This window comes from Cnephaeus nilssonii (assembly GCF_951640355.1).
Source record: "Cnephaeus nilssonii genome assembly, chromosome: 11".
Classification (NCBI taxonomy): Eukaryota; Metazoa; Chordata; class Mammalia; order Chiroptera; family Vespertilionidae; genus Cnephaeus; species Cnephaeus nilssonii.
The window spans coordinates 69,674,432-69,691,158 of record NC_137082.1 but is presented as its reverse complement, the minus strand read 5'-3'; the positions used below and the strand labels follow the sequence as shown (position 1 = coordinate 69,691,158).

Here is a 16,727-nt window from a genome sequence, read left to right as displayed (position 1 = left end):
GATATTGTTTTGATTTTTGAACCATCTGAAGGTAGTACGATTAAAAAATAAATTTAAAAATGTTAACTAATTAGGTAAACTATCAAATCACCATCATCACACATACCTCATTAAGATGACAGGTGTGCGGCCAAGATGGAGACCCATGCACTAGGAGTTGATTAAAGGAACAGAGAAAGCCTAACTCCAAGTCTCTGAATTCTTGTGCCCTTAATTTTCAGTCAGTCTCATGTTGCCAGTAGCAAAATAATGGTCATGGATACTGTGGACCAGGAGCTTCCTACTTGCTGGCCACAGTGCCAGGCACTGTCTGAATATCCTCTCACTGAATTGGCATTCCCACTCTATGAGGAAGCTGTTGTCATTCCCGTTTTGCAGATGGGCAAACTGAGACTCACTGAAGTTGCAACTAGTAAGTTGTCGAACTTGAATGCACAACGAGGCCTTTTCTGCTCCAAATTTCAAGCCCTCTTACAGTGGGTCTCAATCTTGGCTGCACATCAGAATCACCTGAAAGCTTAAAAAAATACTGATACCTCGAACCCACCCACCCCTACCCTAAGATTTGATCATTGGTCTGTGATGGAGCTTGGACATCAGTATTTTTTAAAGGCCCCAGGCAATGCTAATTCACTATCAGGGTTGAATCTCCGCTTTATGCTAGACAACTCTTCAAATGGGAAACCAAGACCAGGGAGGGAAATAACCTTGCCCAAGGTCACATAGTGGCTGGAAGCAGAGCCGGGGCAGGGCTGACATGGAGCCTTTGTGAAAATAATAAAAGGTGCCCCCCCCCTCTCTGGGCAGGCAAATCCCCATGGGCACTTGTCTTGGTAAGTGGCACAAGGGCTGGATTTCCCCCTCCATTTGACGCCTTAGCCAGAGAACCTTTGTGCAGTGAGCAACCTGTACCCTGTATGCAGTGGCCCTGCTCTGAGTCTCAGGATTCCCAAACACTTCACTCCAGCCACCTCCTGGAGCCCTTCAGCATAAGGGTGCAGGGAGACCAACGGTGGTTTCTGGGATGTGGGTTCATCCCTCACCCCAAGAGCAGGGCCTGAGCCAGGCAGGGGCTCCCCATCATCCTTTAGGCCCCACAGAGGCTGGGCAGGCCCCATCTAACTCCCAAGGTCACTTTTGCAGATAAAGTCAGGATCATAACCAGGAGAGAGAAACATAAACAGGATAGCAACAGCCTCAGCTCAGAAGTCACAAGCCACCTGGCAGGAGACAGCCTGTGGGGAGGCCCCGCCCACACAGATCCAAGTCCTCCTGGCTTCCTTCCTGATCATTTTCCAGACCACATTCTCTACCCTGTGTCTCCCACGATGCCCTGCTCTCTGGCCACAGCAGCCTCCATGCCCTCCCACCATCACCCACTGTGTTCTCCACTTCTAGACATTTTCTCTGCCCAGGATGCCGCCTTCTCCAGGAATCCATCCCCAACCACTCCAGCACAGAGACTTGTCTTTCTCCTCCTGCCTTCCAGCCCTCAGAGCCCATGCATAAAGCCCACATGTGTCTTGGGATGGAGCTTATCTTATCCTCACACCGGACACTTGTCATTGAGCACTTACTGTGTACCAGCCCTGGAAGGGTAGAGTGGCCTTGGAGCTAGGAACACAGACTCTGGAGCCAGACTGTTCGGGTTGGAACTCCAGCTCTTGTTTCTCATAAGCGGTGTGAGCTTGGCATATGACTCAACCTTTCTGTGCCTCAGGTTTGGGTGATAAAAACATTACCTACCTCACAGAGTGGCTGTGAAGATTAATGAGTTAACACATGGAAAGCCTCCCACCCCCCAAAAAAAGGCTTTATGAACATCGGCATGATTATCATTGCCTACGTCTCAGTCCATTTTATCCTCACAACAACTCAAGGAGTTAGGGATTGTTATTCCCAACTTACAGGTGAGGAAACTGAGGCACAGAGGGTGGGGGCTCTGGATCTTTCTCTATGGCCTGATGCCTGCAGAGAGAGGACATGGCTAAATGAGTTTCAGCTCATGGCTGCTCCTTGAGGACCCACAGGACACAAATCCAGGTGAGTTCCCCTGACTTAGGCCTTCTGGTTGCTCTCAGGCCTTCCAAACCCACTGGCCTTCAGCCCCAAGCTCCCTCAGGCACCACTCTGACCCCAGCCAGCCCTGGGAGGGAGGGTGAATGGTGGAGGAGGGCGTTTAAGTACCATTTGTTCACTAATATCCAGACTACATCACTGCGTCCCAGAGAGAGCCCCTGTCTTTCCTATCCTAGCTGGAGACCCAGGATACCTGGGGTGACCTTCTGTCCTTGCACGTGTCGCTTCCCCCCTCTGGCCTCCAGCTCCCCATCTGTGCAATGACTGAGGGGATGAGTCTGGACCAGCAGTCTTCCAGTTCTCATTCCCCGTAGCTGGCTCAGCCTTTCAGATGAATTATTGAGGCCCAGCACACCCGAGAGGTGGGCACCGGGTGAAGCAGGGCCTGTGCACACGCTCCCTTGGCTCCTGAGGACCCCAGAACCCACTTTGAAAGGCGCAGGCCACCTCCTCCTACAGGCTCTCCTGGCTCTGACACTGCAGGATTCTCGAACCCCAAGCTCAAAAGCTGCCGCTTCGCATGGACAGCTGCCCCCCAGCTGCCTTTATCTCTCTTTGGTAACAGAGCAAATTTGCTCAGGACCCAGAACAGGGGAACAAGCAAACTGTTGACTCTTAAGCAAAACCTCCCCTTTGGAGGGCAGGCAGAGGATGTGCGTGGGGAGGCCAGCGGCCTCTTGCATAACCTGGGCGGCCTCCTGCCCACCCCAATCTTTTCAGGGTTAGGGGTGAAGCAAACCGCAAACTCATGCCCAGTTAATTTTTTAAGGCAAAATCAACAGGCCCAGCAATGATTAGCAGGCAGGTAAGTTCGTCTTAATTGTGCTGAGGACAGGGAGGAAGGAGGCTCCTGGAGGCCCAAGGATGGGGCTCAGTTATCAGTTAACCACATGAATGTTGTTTCCTTCCAAACCCACTGGCCTTCAGCCCCAAGCTCCCTCATCTTCCTCTCATGGCAACCCAGTGGCCACCAGTCACTGAGTGAACACACACCGCCATTCCGGGTCTGCAAGAGGTAGACCCTCAAGGGCTGTGATGGATAAAAGGGGTCCTCCCAGAGCTTGTGGATTCTTGTTAAGGCAACGCTCCCCCACTACCGCTGCGTGGCCTTGAGTATGTTTCTTCCACCCTGTGGGGCTTAGCGAGGGGCCGGGTCTGTGGCTCAACCTGCAGCCACTCCCCTGGGGCTCAGTGTCCCCATCCACCAAAAGTCTCTAAGTTCTGCGAGGTCATAATTAGATTAAGTCCATGTGGCCTGTACCCTGGGGTGAGGAGGGTGGTACGAGCAGTGTTTTAGGAGTCTAGGGGGCAGAAAAGATGCCCAGAAGAGGGAAGGTGCCTACCTGGTATCTGCTGTCGGTGCCAACAAGCCTCAGGTCCCAGCTCCAGGCAGAGGGCTCCTCTCAGGTGCGAGGCAGGGTCCCTGTGGGGTGGGATGGAGCTGCAGGAATGGCCTGACAGGCCCCCTGGGGCAGAGCCTCTTCCCCCCAGACCCTGGGAGCTGCCAAAGGAAGCAGCCCTGGGCCTGCTGGCTGCCTGGACTGGAGTTTGGTCAGTGGTTGGGGACCTATATTGTGAGAAACTTAGGACTTTGTCCACAAACTGGAATTTGAAATTTCAAAGGGGCGAAACTGAAGGGCCCTACCCCAGAGTGGAGATGGCTCTTGGCTTCTTTCCCCCACGACTTTTGTTCTTTGTCTTGATAAGTCCCTGGTTCCCGCACCACAAGCGGTGGGTGGGGAGAAGAAACAGGAGATAGCAGGTGGAGAGCACCCAGAGGACCAAAGGTGCCCGGCGGCCCGGGGAGCCGGGGTCTGGAGGATGCCCCTGAACGTGCACGTGCCGGGGACAGGCTCCTTCGCTCCTCAGGTCTCTGGGCTCCTGGCAGGGACCGGACAGTGGACCCACCAGCCCAGTGCTCCAGAATTCTGAGGTTATTTTGTGGGGCCCCAGGACAGAGGCAGCAGGTAGGAGTTGAAGCCCTCAGCTCCGGAGTCATGCTAGAGCTCAAATCACGGCCCCTCTTGTCATGACCTGTATGGCCTTAGGCAAGTCACATCACCTCTCAGAGTCTCCGTTTTGTCATCTGTAAATGGAGAACAGTGCAAAGTTCTCAGCTCTGAGCCTAGCACAGACTCTCCAGAAACATTAGCCATTATTATAATTTAAAAGAAAAATACGTGGCTCACAGTGGCAGCCTCCTTAGCCACTGTCCACACCAGATGCCTGAGCACCCTGCCCACAGCTGGGTCTCAGCAGTCCTTCCCCAACACCCGGCCACCCAGGGCAACACTAAAAGCCCCCCTCCTTTCCTTCCCGAGGCCTTCGTTTCTCCATCTGCAACATGGAGTTGGACCTCTGGGCGAGCTCGGAGGTCCTCTGCTATTCCCTGGGAGCTGTTGCATGTTGAGCTGGGGTCTGATGGCCCGAGGGGGCGGGGCAGAGGTAAAGAGGGCTGCTGAGGAGCATTTGAGATCTTGATCCCTGGCATATGTCAGTAGTTTGGCTCAAATAAACTCTTATAAAAATTTTAATAAAAGAAGGGCTGCTGAGTTGATGGTGTGGAGGCCAGGGTTTGTTTAGGGCTGGGCATGCCATCGCTAGGAGCTCTTCTGTGCAGGGGCCCTGATTATGTGACCAGTGGGTCAAGAGTCAACCACCAATGACAGCAATTGCTACTGTTGCACTATATGCCTACACTTGGCCATTATAGCCCAACTGTCACTGTGAAGAATGTATCATACTTAACTAATGCCAAAACTAAGGCTGAGTGAGGTGGAACCTGAGGTCACAAAGTTTCGGAAGCTGGCAGTGCCTGGATTTTGACCCAGGTCTTTCTGATTTTAAGATCTGTGGTTGATCCTATGGGTTGGGGTTTGGGTGGGGCCTGGAGGTGGGACTAACAACCTTATAGTAGTATCTCATTTAATTGTTACAGCAAACTACAAGTTAGGCCCATTTTACAGAAGGAGAAATGAGGGCTTCAAAATAGTAACTTGCCTGAGACCACAGAGTCAGTAGATCTTATAGGTGGTGGGTTGTTTATATGAGGAACACGTATGTAGAATACATTGTTTGGCATCAGCTAAGGCTGGGGTAAATCATGTATGTAATAGATTATGTAAGTTATATAGTTCAGGAGTGGGTAGATTTACTTTTTGGGTATGTTGTGATGGGTAGGATATGTCTGGGGCATGAAATAGGTTTCAGGAATGTACCTCATAGACAGTAGGTCATATGTTGTACATTTGGTAGAGTGTGTATGTCATGGTTTGTATACTTAGCTGCTTGTCATGTGTAGGCTGTCTACCTGGTGGTTGTTGTATGAAACTGGTCATGTAAGAGGCATGACATGGCTCACCCTAGTTGATCATAGACCTTATTGAATTCGATCTAAGATGTCAAGTATAGAGAGTGAAAGATTGTTATATTTGTTACCAATTAAACTCTGACATGCCAACGATCACAGTCCACTTTTGAAAATGTGGAATGTGCCTCCTTTTTTTTGGTGACAGTTTCATAACTTTATTCAACAAACAGCAGTTAGTTCTCATCCACATTAACTGTAGATTTTTGAAAGTGGTGACAGGCACATAGGTGACCAAGGTATGCAGCTAGTTTGGTGAATCTTCATCCTCATTATATTTTCTGGACAAACGTACCCAGATAGGATATGGGGCATTCCTTATTCCTTTGGCCCAGACAGCTTTGTTCAGCCTGGCGTCAATGCACACGTCTGGAGTCCCCATCCCCTTCATGGCAAATTTCCGGGCCTCCCGAGGGGCAGGCCTCTTGAAACCCACGCCGTGGATGCGCTTGTGGATGTTGACGGTGTGCTCCCTGGTCACCACCGCGCTGATGGCGGAGCGGCCCTTCTTCTTCTCGCCAGCCTTCTTTGCGGGACCCATTGTGCCCGGCAAGTTGGAAAGACTGGAATGTGCCTCGCATGTGTAGCAGGTATTGCTAGGTTATGAGGGGAGCAGCTGTGTGTGGCTTGTCACAGGTGCCAGACAGGTGGCAGGACCTGGAGTCAGCCCTTGGAGGCCCCCCGCCCCCCAGAGCTGCCCCTCCTTCCCCTTTGTGCTTATCCCTTAGTCAGGTCTCCAGCCCAGCTCAGCACCGCCCCCAAGGCCACTGGAGTCAGGATCAGATGACCCCGGGTGGGACATGGGAGGGACCCACCAGTAGCTGAAATTTTCTTCAGGCCCTAATGGAATCTCAAAGTGTGGGATGTGGCAGGGGCACTCTCTCTCCCTCTCTTGGGTTCTTATCCTGATATAACAAATGGGCCAGGACCTGCTCCCCATTCTACAGATAGGGAAATTGAGACCCTGAGAGAGATGTGATTTAAACAAAGTTATCTGAATGGTGACAGAGCTAATTCCTAAACTCAGGTCTCTCGACCACAAATCCAGCCTCTCGTCTCCTTCTGAACAATTGCTCTCCCCGCCTCCCACCCCAGTTATCTCCACTCTGAGAGAACAAAGCTACGCAGGGCAGAGAGAAGGCTTTTAATAATTGAAAGAATATGAGGAGGGTGCCTCCACACCCCCTCAAACATGTACCGCCTCTCCCACTGATTTGCCTGCGCATTAATTCATCCATCTATTTACTCATTTACTCATTAGTTCCCTCTTTCACTAATTCACCCACTCATTAATTCACTCATTCACACATGAATTCACCCTGTCTGTAATTCACTCACTCTTTTTTTTTTCTTTTTATTGATTTCAGAGAGAGGAAAGGAGAGAGAGATAGAAATATCAATGATGAGAGAGAATCATTGATAGCTGTCTCTGGCATGCCCCCTACTGGGGAGTGAGCCTGAAACCCAGGCACCTGTCCTGACTTGGAATTGAACCCTGACCTCCTGGTTCATGGGAAGATGCTCAACCACTGAGCCACACCGGCTGGGCAAATTCACTCATTCGTTCACCCACTCACTCATTAGTTCACTCACCAATTCACCCACTCTCACTAATTGGCTCTCTCACTAATTCACCCACTCTTGCTTACAGTTTTAACAAATCCTGCCACCTTAGTCCTTTCAGCTGAAAGAGGGTAGGCTCCCAGGCCTCGGTCCTTCTACCTCTGCCCAGTGATTTCTACCTTCCACTTTGCAACCTTACCTCCCAGCTAGATTGGGAGCTCATGGAAGTGTCTGTGGAGAGGGCAATGAGGCCTGGAGGTATGAGGAGAAATGGATGAGCCATGAGCTGAAGGCAGCAGGACCAGCTGCACCATGTTCAGGGCCCAGTCCAAAATGAAAAGGCAGGGCCCTGTGTTCAGAAATTACTAAGAATTTCAGTAACAGCAGAGCATTAAACCAAGCCCAAGACCCAAGTGTGCAGCTGCTCAGGTGGCATTCCCACAATGCCCACTCCAAAGGCAGGACATGGGTAGAGAGGGACAAGGGAGACAAGAAGGGGGGTCAGGGAGCAGAAGGCAAGGACACTTGCTAGGCACCGTTTGGTGCTTTATTAATGCCATCTCACTTAACACTCAGACCACCCTTGTGGCTGATTGAGCCTCAGTTTCCTCCTCTATAAAATGCATTTTACCCAAAATCATTCACCCAAGGTCACGATTAGTAGGTGGTAGGTGTCTAACTGTAAATCCAAGTGTGTGGGCTGCAAGCATGGTCTCCGCCTGTTCTGGGGGGAGGGAGGGAACCAGGAGGATGTGACAGGGAAATGGGAGATGGAGTGGGTCTGGGCCTGAGCAGCTGGGCGCTGTGGGGCTATGGTGGCCAGAGTGGGGTCATGGGGATCAGGGGAGTGGAACCAGCGGTGAGTCCGGCCCTACCAAACTGCCTATTTATTCTGCCCCTAAAGGAAGTAGGAAATTGGAAGGGAGCTCCCAGGATGAGGAGCCAGAAGATTGGTGACGGGCCTGGGATTTGGGTTTTTCATTCATGAGCCATGAGGCAGCTTTATCTGTAAGAGCATTAAGGGTAAAAGTCAATGATTTGGGAAGTCATTGAATTAGGCACGTTGGTGGTGGGCTCTCAGCGTCCCAGCATATCAGCTAGAATGCCTGACTTTGAGTGACAATGGCTTGGAGGGTGGCTGAGTCAGGGGGTCAGATGAGTGCTGATGAGCTAGCCTCTCCATCTTGCAGAATCAATAACTGAATATTGGTGAGTAAGGCCCCACCAGTTGTAATAGCACCCCTGGTGTCAGCCAGAAACCAACAAACAGCCAAATCCCTGCGGCCCCGCCCAGACTATCCACCAGTGGGGGAGCCGATTAACCATTAACCCCCACCCCTCCCTGGCAGAGCCTCCACCCCTTCTCGGAGGCTAGGCCCAGACTCCGGGAGATCCTCCCAGAGGACAGTTTGAAAGGCAGGAAGGCAGAGAGTGCACCTGGGAGGAGGCAGGGGGAGGGTGAAGGGCGGGGGCCGGCTCGGCCTGGAGCCTTCCGGGTGGGCATCCTGGGCAGGGCAAGTGACTGAGGAGTGGAGGGGGAGGATGCGCCTCTCCAAAACCCTGGTCGACATGGACATGGCCGACTACAGTGCTGCGCTGGACCCAGCCTACACCACCCTGGAATTTGAGAATGTGCAGGTGTTGACGATGGGCAATGGTAGGTGGAGGCACGTGTGCCTAGGAATGCCAGGTGGGTGGGTATGCCCAGGTGTGGGAGCAGGTCTCAGGCATTCAGTTTGGGGCTGGGAGGAGAATGATAGATGATGGCCGGGTTGGTCTGATAGGCCAGTGCAGGTGTTGCCAGGTAAAGGAAATGTGCCCAGGTACAGTGACCAGAGGCATTCTGGGTCAGGGGAGGCCTGCAAGAGCACATCTCCAGCAAAAGTAGGCCCAGGGATTCCCGTCAGGCCCTTGCAGTCCCTCGTTCCTCAAAGCCATCCTGCTCAGCGCGTCACTGGGAGCGGGGACGTGCCGGTGAGCTCCTTCCCATCCAGCTCCAGTTATTGTGACCAACATGGCCCCTTCCTGAATCCCTTGGGCCTAGGTCCAGGGAGTTGGGAAGGCACGTCCGGTCCCTGGAGATGGTAGATGGAGGCACCCTGTGTTTCAGGGTGTCTTTGAGAATTTCCTGGGGTGAATGCCCCACTTAGAGAAAATGGAGTTCTCAGGGAAGTTTTGCTAAATGAGACACCAGTCAGTAGTGTGTGTGTGTGTGTGTGTGTGTGTGTGTGTGTGTGTGTGTGTGGTGTGTGTGATCATGGCCTCTTCTTGGTGTGGTGTGCACGCATGAGTTCCCCTGTAAGTGGGTGGGTGGTGATACACTGGGTTGGCAACTGTGTGCCCACAGAAACTATTTGCATCTTTGTGCACATTTGTTTGTGTGCATCTGTTCTGTGCCCATTTTCATTTGTGTTTGTTCATTGAGTGGGTTTGTGTTGGTTGGTGTTTCTAGAGGTGCCTGTGTTTGTCTTATGTACATAAGTGGCAGTGAGTGTGTACATGTGTCTGTGGATGTTTGCATACATGTACCATGGATGTGGATTTGTTTGTGTGCTCTGTGTTTCCTGCATGGGCATTCTGACTCGTGCCCTGTATGTACCTGCTTGTATATATGTGCACATCCTTGCACTGGGGGCCGGTGCTGTTTGGGGGCCACGATTATGCAGACATGATGTGCAGGATTTTGACGTTGCTATTCACCAAATGAGATTCTCATCAGCAACATGTCCATTTGTCTTTGAGCAGATTTTTGTGTCGCTCCAGGTTTATAATCACCGAGAGCCCATCTGAGGGGGGAGTGTTCTCCTTCACAAGGAGGTTGGGGGAGGAAAGGGACTTGAAAGCCAGGAAGTTTCTGGAGAGAAAGGTCCCTGACTGGTGGCCAGTCAGCCTCAGTGGAGAAGTGGGTGGCCGCCAGCCGAGGCCAGCCTGCCACCTGCCTTCCTGCCCGGGCTCTGTGGCTTCAGCCCAGGCCTTTAGGGCCTGTGGTCAGTTTGGCTCAGCTGGAAAAAGGTGACTCCCTGCCTGCAGTCAGTGGGCACTGTCCATAGTCAGTCCCACCAACTGCTCATCTATCTCTGCCATCCACTCACTGTGTGGCCTGCATGTCACCTCTCCTCTCCTGGTCTCTTCTACAAAATGGGCTTAATCACCCCAAGTCTGCTTGCTGGCCAGCTTTTAGGAGTATCCAAGGGTCACGTGAGGAACTGAGGGACAAACATGCAGGAAGTGGTAAACAAGGAGCTGCTGCCCTCGGTGGGGTGCCATGTGACCCCACAAGGACAATGTGTGCTGTCACACTCCTGGCCACCACCCAGTCCCAGGCTGCTCCCTGGGGCTGGTGCCATCTACCCTGCAGAGCGCATGCCTCCAGCTCCCAGGAATCCTGTGCTCCTGAGGCAGAGCCAAGCCCCTTGATTGGGTGACCTGAAAACAGCACAGCCTCCTGCCCTGGAGCCAGAAAAATTAGGGCTCAAATTCTGGCATAGATTCTTTCCTGTTGCAATCTCAGTTTCTTCATCTGTAAAATGGGAATAAATAATAGCACCCACCCCAGGGCTTACTAGAGGATGAAATAAGATAAGGTGCTTAATATCTTAGCACTGGTAACTGGTCCTGGCCCCACCTGAGTCATCTCAGGAACTCCAAACGCCTGTAAGAAGGGTTTACGTTCTTTACTGGAGTTTGAAGTGGTCTGAGAGTTGGGGTTATGTTTGGCATACATCCTGGGCTGGTAGCTCAAAGGCTCCAAGGATAGCTCCCCATCTGTCCCCATCTCGGACTCAGAACCAAAGGTTACAGGGGTTCCTTGCTTCAGAGACCCCAGTAGACACCCCAATAGGGGCAACAATGACCAGAATCACCCCTGAGCCATATATCTGGCTCCTCTACTTCCCAGCGGTGTGATGACCCTGGGCAAGCCACTTGTCCTCTCTGGGCCTTGGTGTTCTCACCTGGAGAATGGGGCTGATCAGCTGACCCCAGGGATGAGATTATATACTTGGCAGCACCCAGCCCACCCTGAATGTGGGCACCCCTTCCCCCAGCCTCATCCTGAATGGCCAGGAATTGTGGGGTCAGCTCTTCCCAGGGGTCTGGGGAGGCGAGGCTGAGGGAGAAAGGGCACCAGCACGGCTTAACAATTATCCCCATCTCCAGGAATAATTCACCAAGTGGAGGGGGCCGCACTCTTGGGCACCCTGGGGAGACTAGGAGATGTTCAGCCAGGTGACGGCAGGATGAATGCAGCAGAGTCTGCTTGCACACGGAGGCTGGAAGTCTTGTGTTCTGAGAGTTTTCTTCTGCAGAAAAGTTATTTCACAAATGCCGATATAATGCTTATTCTGTGACAAGCACTTCACTGAATCACCACAACATCCTAGGGCATTTTCCTCCTATTTTACAAGTGAGGAAATGAAGGCGAGAAGTTAAATTAATTCAGCCAAGGTCACAGGGCTAAGAGGTGGGCAACTGGGATTCTAACTGGGCAAAAGGGCTCCAGACTTTGTGGTCTTAATACAGCGCCATGCCCCTCTCCAGTGCTTAACTGGTTGTTCCCTAGGAATTCAAGGTCGGCCTCAGGGTTCTATGAGAACAGTGTGTTATGACTTTGTGTGCTGTGCACATGCATGCATTCTTCAGGGGAGATGGGACCTAGTGTTTATCATCTTCTCCAAGAGGTCTATCCTTTGTGGGAGATTTGCTTATAAAAAGAGGGGTCGGCTACTGAATTTTTTTTAAAAAAATTGAAAACCACTAGAACAGTAGAACTGCCCTGTTTATATTTAGGGAAACTGAGGCCCAGGGGAAATTGAAGCAATGAAACAAACTTGCCCAAAGTCACAGGCGAATTAGTGGCAGCATCAGTACTAGCACCCGAAACCCGCAGCATCCAACCCAAGATCTTTGTCACCTGCCTCTTTTACCCCTCCCCACATCTATGCAGATGCAGTAGCTTTTGCCTCTGGGAAAAGAGGTATTTGAGGAGTGCACATTTTCTTGTCATGACCCTCCCAGGAGGGCAAATGAGCCACAGTCCTTGGTGCATGTCGTCTCATTTCCCAGGAGAGTTGTCAGGGCCCCTGGGCACTACGCTGAGACCCACCCACCCAGGGCCACTCAGTAAGAAATAAATGGCAAGGCCTGGTTCTGGGCAGGTGCTGCAGTATTTGTCCCTTCCACAGCCCTCTATGCCCAGTCAATCAGGGTCTATAGGGTTGGAAGCATCCTAGGGCGTGGCCAAGTCTTCATTCCTTCCCAGAGAAAGCTGGGCTAGTAGTCGCCATCGCAGAGGAACAGACTCTCACAAACAACTCTGTGAAGTCACTGTCACAGTGATACCTAAGTTAGAGATGCCAAACGGGGGCTCCAAAAGGCCAAGGGGCTTGCCCAAGGTCACTGAGGGAGTGGGAACAGCATGGCGTTCTGGCTGAGGCTGGAGCCCTGGGAAGATCCCCCCAACATTCATATTGGTTTGCAAATGTAAACCCCCAGAAAAACAGGGCCTCCGGGAGGTAACTTTCTGTCCTTCTGAGTCCTCACTCCTTTTTCTCCTCGTGCAGACACATCCCCATCGGAAGGTGCTAACCTCAACGCGACCAACAGCCTGGGTGTCAGTGCCCTGTGCGCCATCTGTGGAGACCGGGCCACGGGCAAACACTATGGCGCCTCAAGCTGTGATGGCTGCAAGGGCTTCTTCCGGAGGAGCGTGAGAAAGAACCACATGTACTCCTGCAGGTGCGGAGCCCGCTCGGGGTCTACTGTTCCCCAGGGTCTGTCATCTCCTACTAGTTCCCAGAGGCGTCTGCCCTTCAAGGTCTTCAAGCCTCCTCTGGTTTCCTAGGCCTTGTGGCTTCAGGTGGGAACAGCCATTCTAGGAAACTCATTCACGGATCAGAAAGCGATCGGCTGCCCTTTATTGAGCCCTTACTATATGCAGGCAGCATCCTAAGTCCACACACCCACTGTTATTTTCCCCACTTAGCAAATAAGGACCCATGAGGCTTAGGGTCAAGCCTCTGAGGAGGGGGCCCAACCCCCAAGCTGGTGCTTTTTCTAGGGCACATAGGAGATTGGCCCCAGGCCTTTCCACCTGCCCCAAGGGCTTCCTAAAGCCTCGGAGAGCCCTCCTTTATTTAAAAGCATCTGCCATTCTGAGTGACAGCAATAATAAAATAACAGCCATCGGTTAGGAGCCTTTGCCACGTGTGGATACTGTGCCAGGCTCCATCCATGTATTATTTTCCCCTGTCAACGCCCCTCGGAGGCGGTTACTATTATTATTCCTATTTTATAGAGGAGGAAGCTGTGGCATGGAGAGGGCTTGGAATTTGTCCAAGGTCACCCAGCTCGAATCAATGGCAGAGCCCAGGTTGATACTCAGGGCCCCACCCATAGCCACTGTGAGGCACTGCCTCTACTTATATCCCATCCAGAGAGTGGCTTATGTGGACCACGTATTGACCGTTAGCTATAACCAGGAGCCTGCTCTGGACTAGTAGGATGTGGTGGAAATAGCGGTGCTTTGATACTCAAGAGACTAGGGTTCCCAACCTGGCTCTACCCCAGGCTGAGTAGATCCAGGTCTACGAGTTGCCTCTCCGAGCCTCCGTTTCCCTACATTTAATAAGACAGGTTTGGACTCCATTGAGCTTTTCTCATAGTTAACATGAGAACTTCTGGGATGAAGGGTTAGTTACAGCAAAGAGGCTGGGGATCAACCAGATGGCCAGGGTTCTAGTTCCATCTTGGGGGCGGGAGGACTGTCCCTTTTCCATCCAACCATCCAAAGCCCTCCCCAGATTTAGCCGGCAGTGCGTGGTGGACAAAGACAAGAGGAACCAGTGCCGCTACTGCAGGCTCAAGAAGTGCTTCCGGGCTGGCATGAAGAAGGAAGGTGAGCTGCGGCCCTCCCCCTGCCACCCCTGCCCCACCCGCCCCACAGCTCCCCACAGTCGTTTACAACTGGGGACCCAACTTTATGACTCAGTGACAGGCCCCAGGGTGACTGACTAATGGCTGAGAGAAGGAAGGGCCTAGAAATCTGACCACAGGGAGGGGCTGGGCTTGGTCTTGAGAACGATTCAAAGAGATAAGTTCCCACTGTGGCTATGCGGTTCCCAGCCATCACCACCCCTGCCTGCCTTCTCCACCACAAGGCAGCCAAGTCCGGTGTTTTTTCTTTATGTACTATTTCAAACATTAAGAAAGGTGTAGAGAATGATATTACAAATGTCCATGTACTACCCAGACTCAACAAATATGAGGGGGGGCGGGGGTGCTCTGTTCCTGAGCTTCCTGTCCCAGGGACAAGCGCCCCAGTTCCTTAGTCGTCATGCTTGAGTATCAGGTGAGTCAAAGTGTTCCCATTCTAGGGAATGGGAACAGGACACTGGACTTGTCCTGGGGAGTGGAGAAGGGGAAGACGCAGTGCATTGATTAAGGTCTCTCCAGGCCTCCTGATACCAGCAGACACCAGTCATTGGGCTGGGCTTTTCCATGATGGATAGTTCCTTTTGTTTTTATGACAACTGTGTGTGGTGGCACTATTATTATGGATGAGGGAACGGAGGCCAGAATGGTTCAGCAACTTGCCGAAGGCCCCACAGCTGGTCAATGCAGAATCTGGGGTTTGAATCCAGAGCTTTGAACTCAAGTCCAGTGCTGTTTGGACGACACCTCCATGTTGCTTACTTTATGCCCTCCATGCCTCAGGAACACTCAGCCCAAGCTCAGGAAGCAAAAATCTTTTAACTGCTTCTAAAAATAACTTCCCATTATCAAATCTCTTCATCTTTTTCTCCTCTCAACTCACACTTCCCGCTCTAGGACCAGCCCCCAGGCCTTCACTTCTAGCCCACAGCTGTGGTACCCAAGCCAAACCTCTGGTCTAGTCCTGCATGTCCCCTACCCCCATCCCACCCCACAGCGGAACCTGGGACCCAGCCTGCTGAGCCTAATGAGGAGAGGAGCTCAGCTGTGGTCGCCTCCCCTCCCTGTCTTTGCCTCTGAGACCCTGTTTTCTCTGCTCCAGGCCTAGGAATTATTTCTGTGCCTCATCCTAATAGGCCCTTGGCGTGAGCTCATGAGTCCGGGGCAAACCTGGGCCTGCTCACCCTGATGAAGGAGTAGCCCCCTCCTGCTCTCAACATAATTCTAGCATCCAGACCTCAGTGGTTCTCAAAGTGGGGAAGGGGCTTTTGCAGAGGGCGAATGCCCCCCACCTCTCCCTGCCTGGTGTTCAGTGGTGCGGAGCCTCTCTCACCCACTCTCACCTCTAAGTTGGGAACCACTCTGTGGGATGAGAAATGCTGAAGATGGGGATGTGATATACAGAGGCGGGCAAACGTAGGTTAATAGTAATAATACAATAATAGATAACAATACAAGAATAAACTGTCTTGCGTACTTACAACTGTAAACCTACTTTTGCCCACCCCTGTATGTATGAACAGCTGGTGACAAGAGGAAGATTGAGAACTATAGTCTAAGGGCCTAAGAGTCTATGGTTCTAACAGTCAGTGATTCTATTACCCCACAGTCACGATTTTAGGTTCAAGAGAATGAATCTCTCGTGTTAAAATTGCATGCCTTGTGACAGGCAGGTGGGAGAAGGGTTAGCAGCCTTCCTGGGCTGTATGTGGCCTGGTCTGGCTTTGATCTGCCATTATATGTGTCCCTTGTAAAGCATTCAGAGTCATTTTCCCATGTGTCACTTCAGGGAAGTTTCTGCCCCTTCTGGACTCTATAAAATGAGGGGGTTGGTAGTGGTCCCTCCCAGCTTTGTGAGCCTCACCACAGACACTGGGACTTGTGTGTTTGTCTCCTGGTCTTCCCCTTAAGCTGCCAAGGAGGCACAGGCCCACATCCTGGCTCCTAGAAGGGGAGAGGGAGCACCAGGCAATTCTGCCCTTGCTTAGCCTTGAAAATCGCTTCTTGGCTCGGGGAAGGTGGCATCATGTCAGGAGGGTAGGAGAATTGGCTGATGGCAAGTCAGTGTAGGCGAGTAAATGTTGGTGCTTATTTACACACCTGGGTTAAGATTGTGACATGTGCTCGTGTCCCTTGGTTGCTTTGAGAATAAGCCAGGGTAGCAAAGAGTTCAGTCACCACTGTGGTCAAGCTCTGGGAAGTAAGGATATTACTAGTTCCATCTAAGTTTTATAGTCTGGTAAGAACTTCCAAAAGCCAAGAGAAATTCTTGGAAGCCACAGGGATCAGAAGAGCTGGGACAGGTTTTCATTTTTCTATCTTGATGGTCTTAGCAGAATTCAGTCATTTACACCCAAAAGTAGCCCTGAAGGGTGAATTGTATGGTGATGGATAGTCAGTAGACTTTTGCAGAGTATACAGATGTCAAATTATAATGTTGTGTACTTGACATATATTTTTAAAAATGGGCTGCAAACAAAATTTATAGACAAGACAGGTGTATTTGAGGCTATTAAATCTACTTCTTCATACACTTTACAGATGGGGAAATTGAAGCAAGAGAAGTGACATGATTGACTCAAGGGTGGAGTCAGGACTAGAACTCAGGCTCCCAGAGCTGGGCAGGTACCAAGCTCCCAGGATTGAAACTGGGAGGGACCAGCGTGGGAATCATCTTGGGTCTAGATTCCTGAAAGTTCCTCTTGACCACAGGGAAAGGATCTAAATCTCATAGACCCGTAAGTCTTGGCCAGAGGTTATTCCATCGTGGCCAGAAGTGAGTTCCCTG

General features: G+C 51.6%; 2 protein-coding genes across 9 annotated transcripts in view; one reads left to right on the top strand and one right to left on the bottom strand.

The window, feature by feature from the left end:
- Positions 1–16,727, top strand: part of HNF4A (hepatocyte nuclear factor 4 alpha) — a 64,485-nt gene that overhangs the window by 32,821 nt on the left and 14,937 nt on the right. For 4 of the 8 annotated variants that reach the window (XM_079783466.1, XM_079783464.1, XM_079783465.1 and 1 more), the window contains exons 1-3: positions 8,498–8,666; positions 12,571–12,745; positions 13,810–13,904. In XM_079783466.1, coding sequence (XP_079639592.1) covers positions 8,552–8,666; positions 12,571–12,745; positions 13,810–13,904 — 385 coding nt within the window. In that variant the 5' untranslated portion in view covers positions 8,498–8,551. Of the gene's footprint in view, positions 1–8,497; positions 8,667–12,570; positions 12,746–13,809; positions 13,905–16,727 lie in introns of those variants that run through there. The other 4 variants (XM_079783470.1, XM_079783469.1, XM_079783468.1 and 1 more) reach the window with 1 other exon arrangement.
- Positions 5,694–5,987, bottom strand: LOC307107812 (large ribosomal subunit protein eL31-like; the record flags this gene model as incomplete). Its single annotated transcript, XM_079785326.1, has 1 exon — positions 5,694–5,987. The coding sequence occupies one exon, from the start codon at positions 5,985–5,987 to the stop codon at positions 5,694–5,696; it is 294 nt and encodes a 97-aa protein (XP_079641452.1).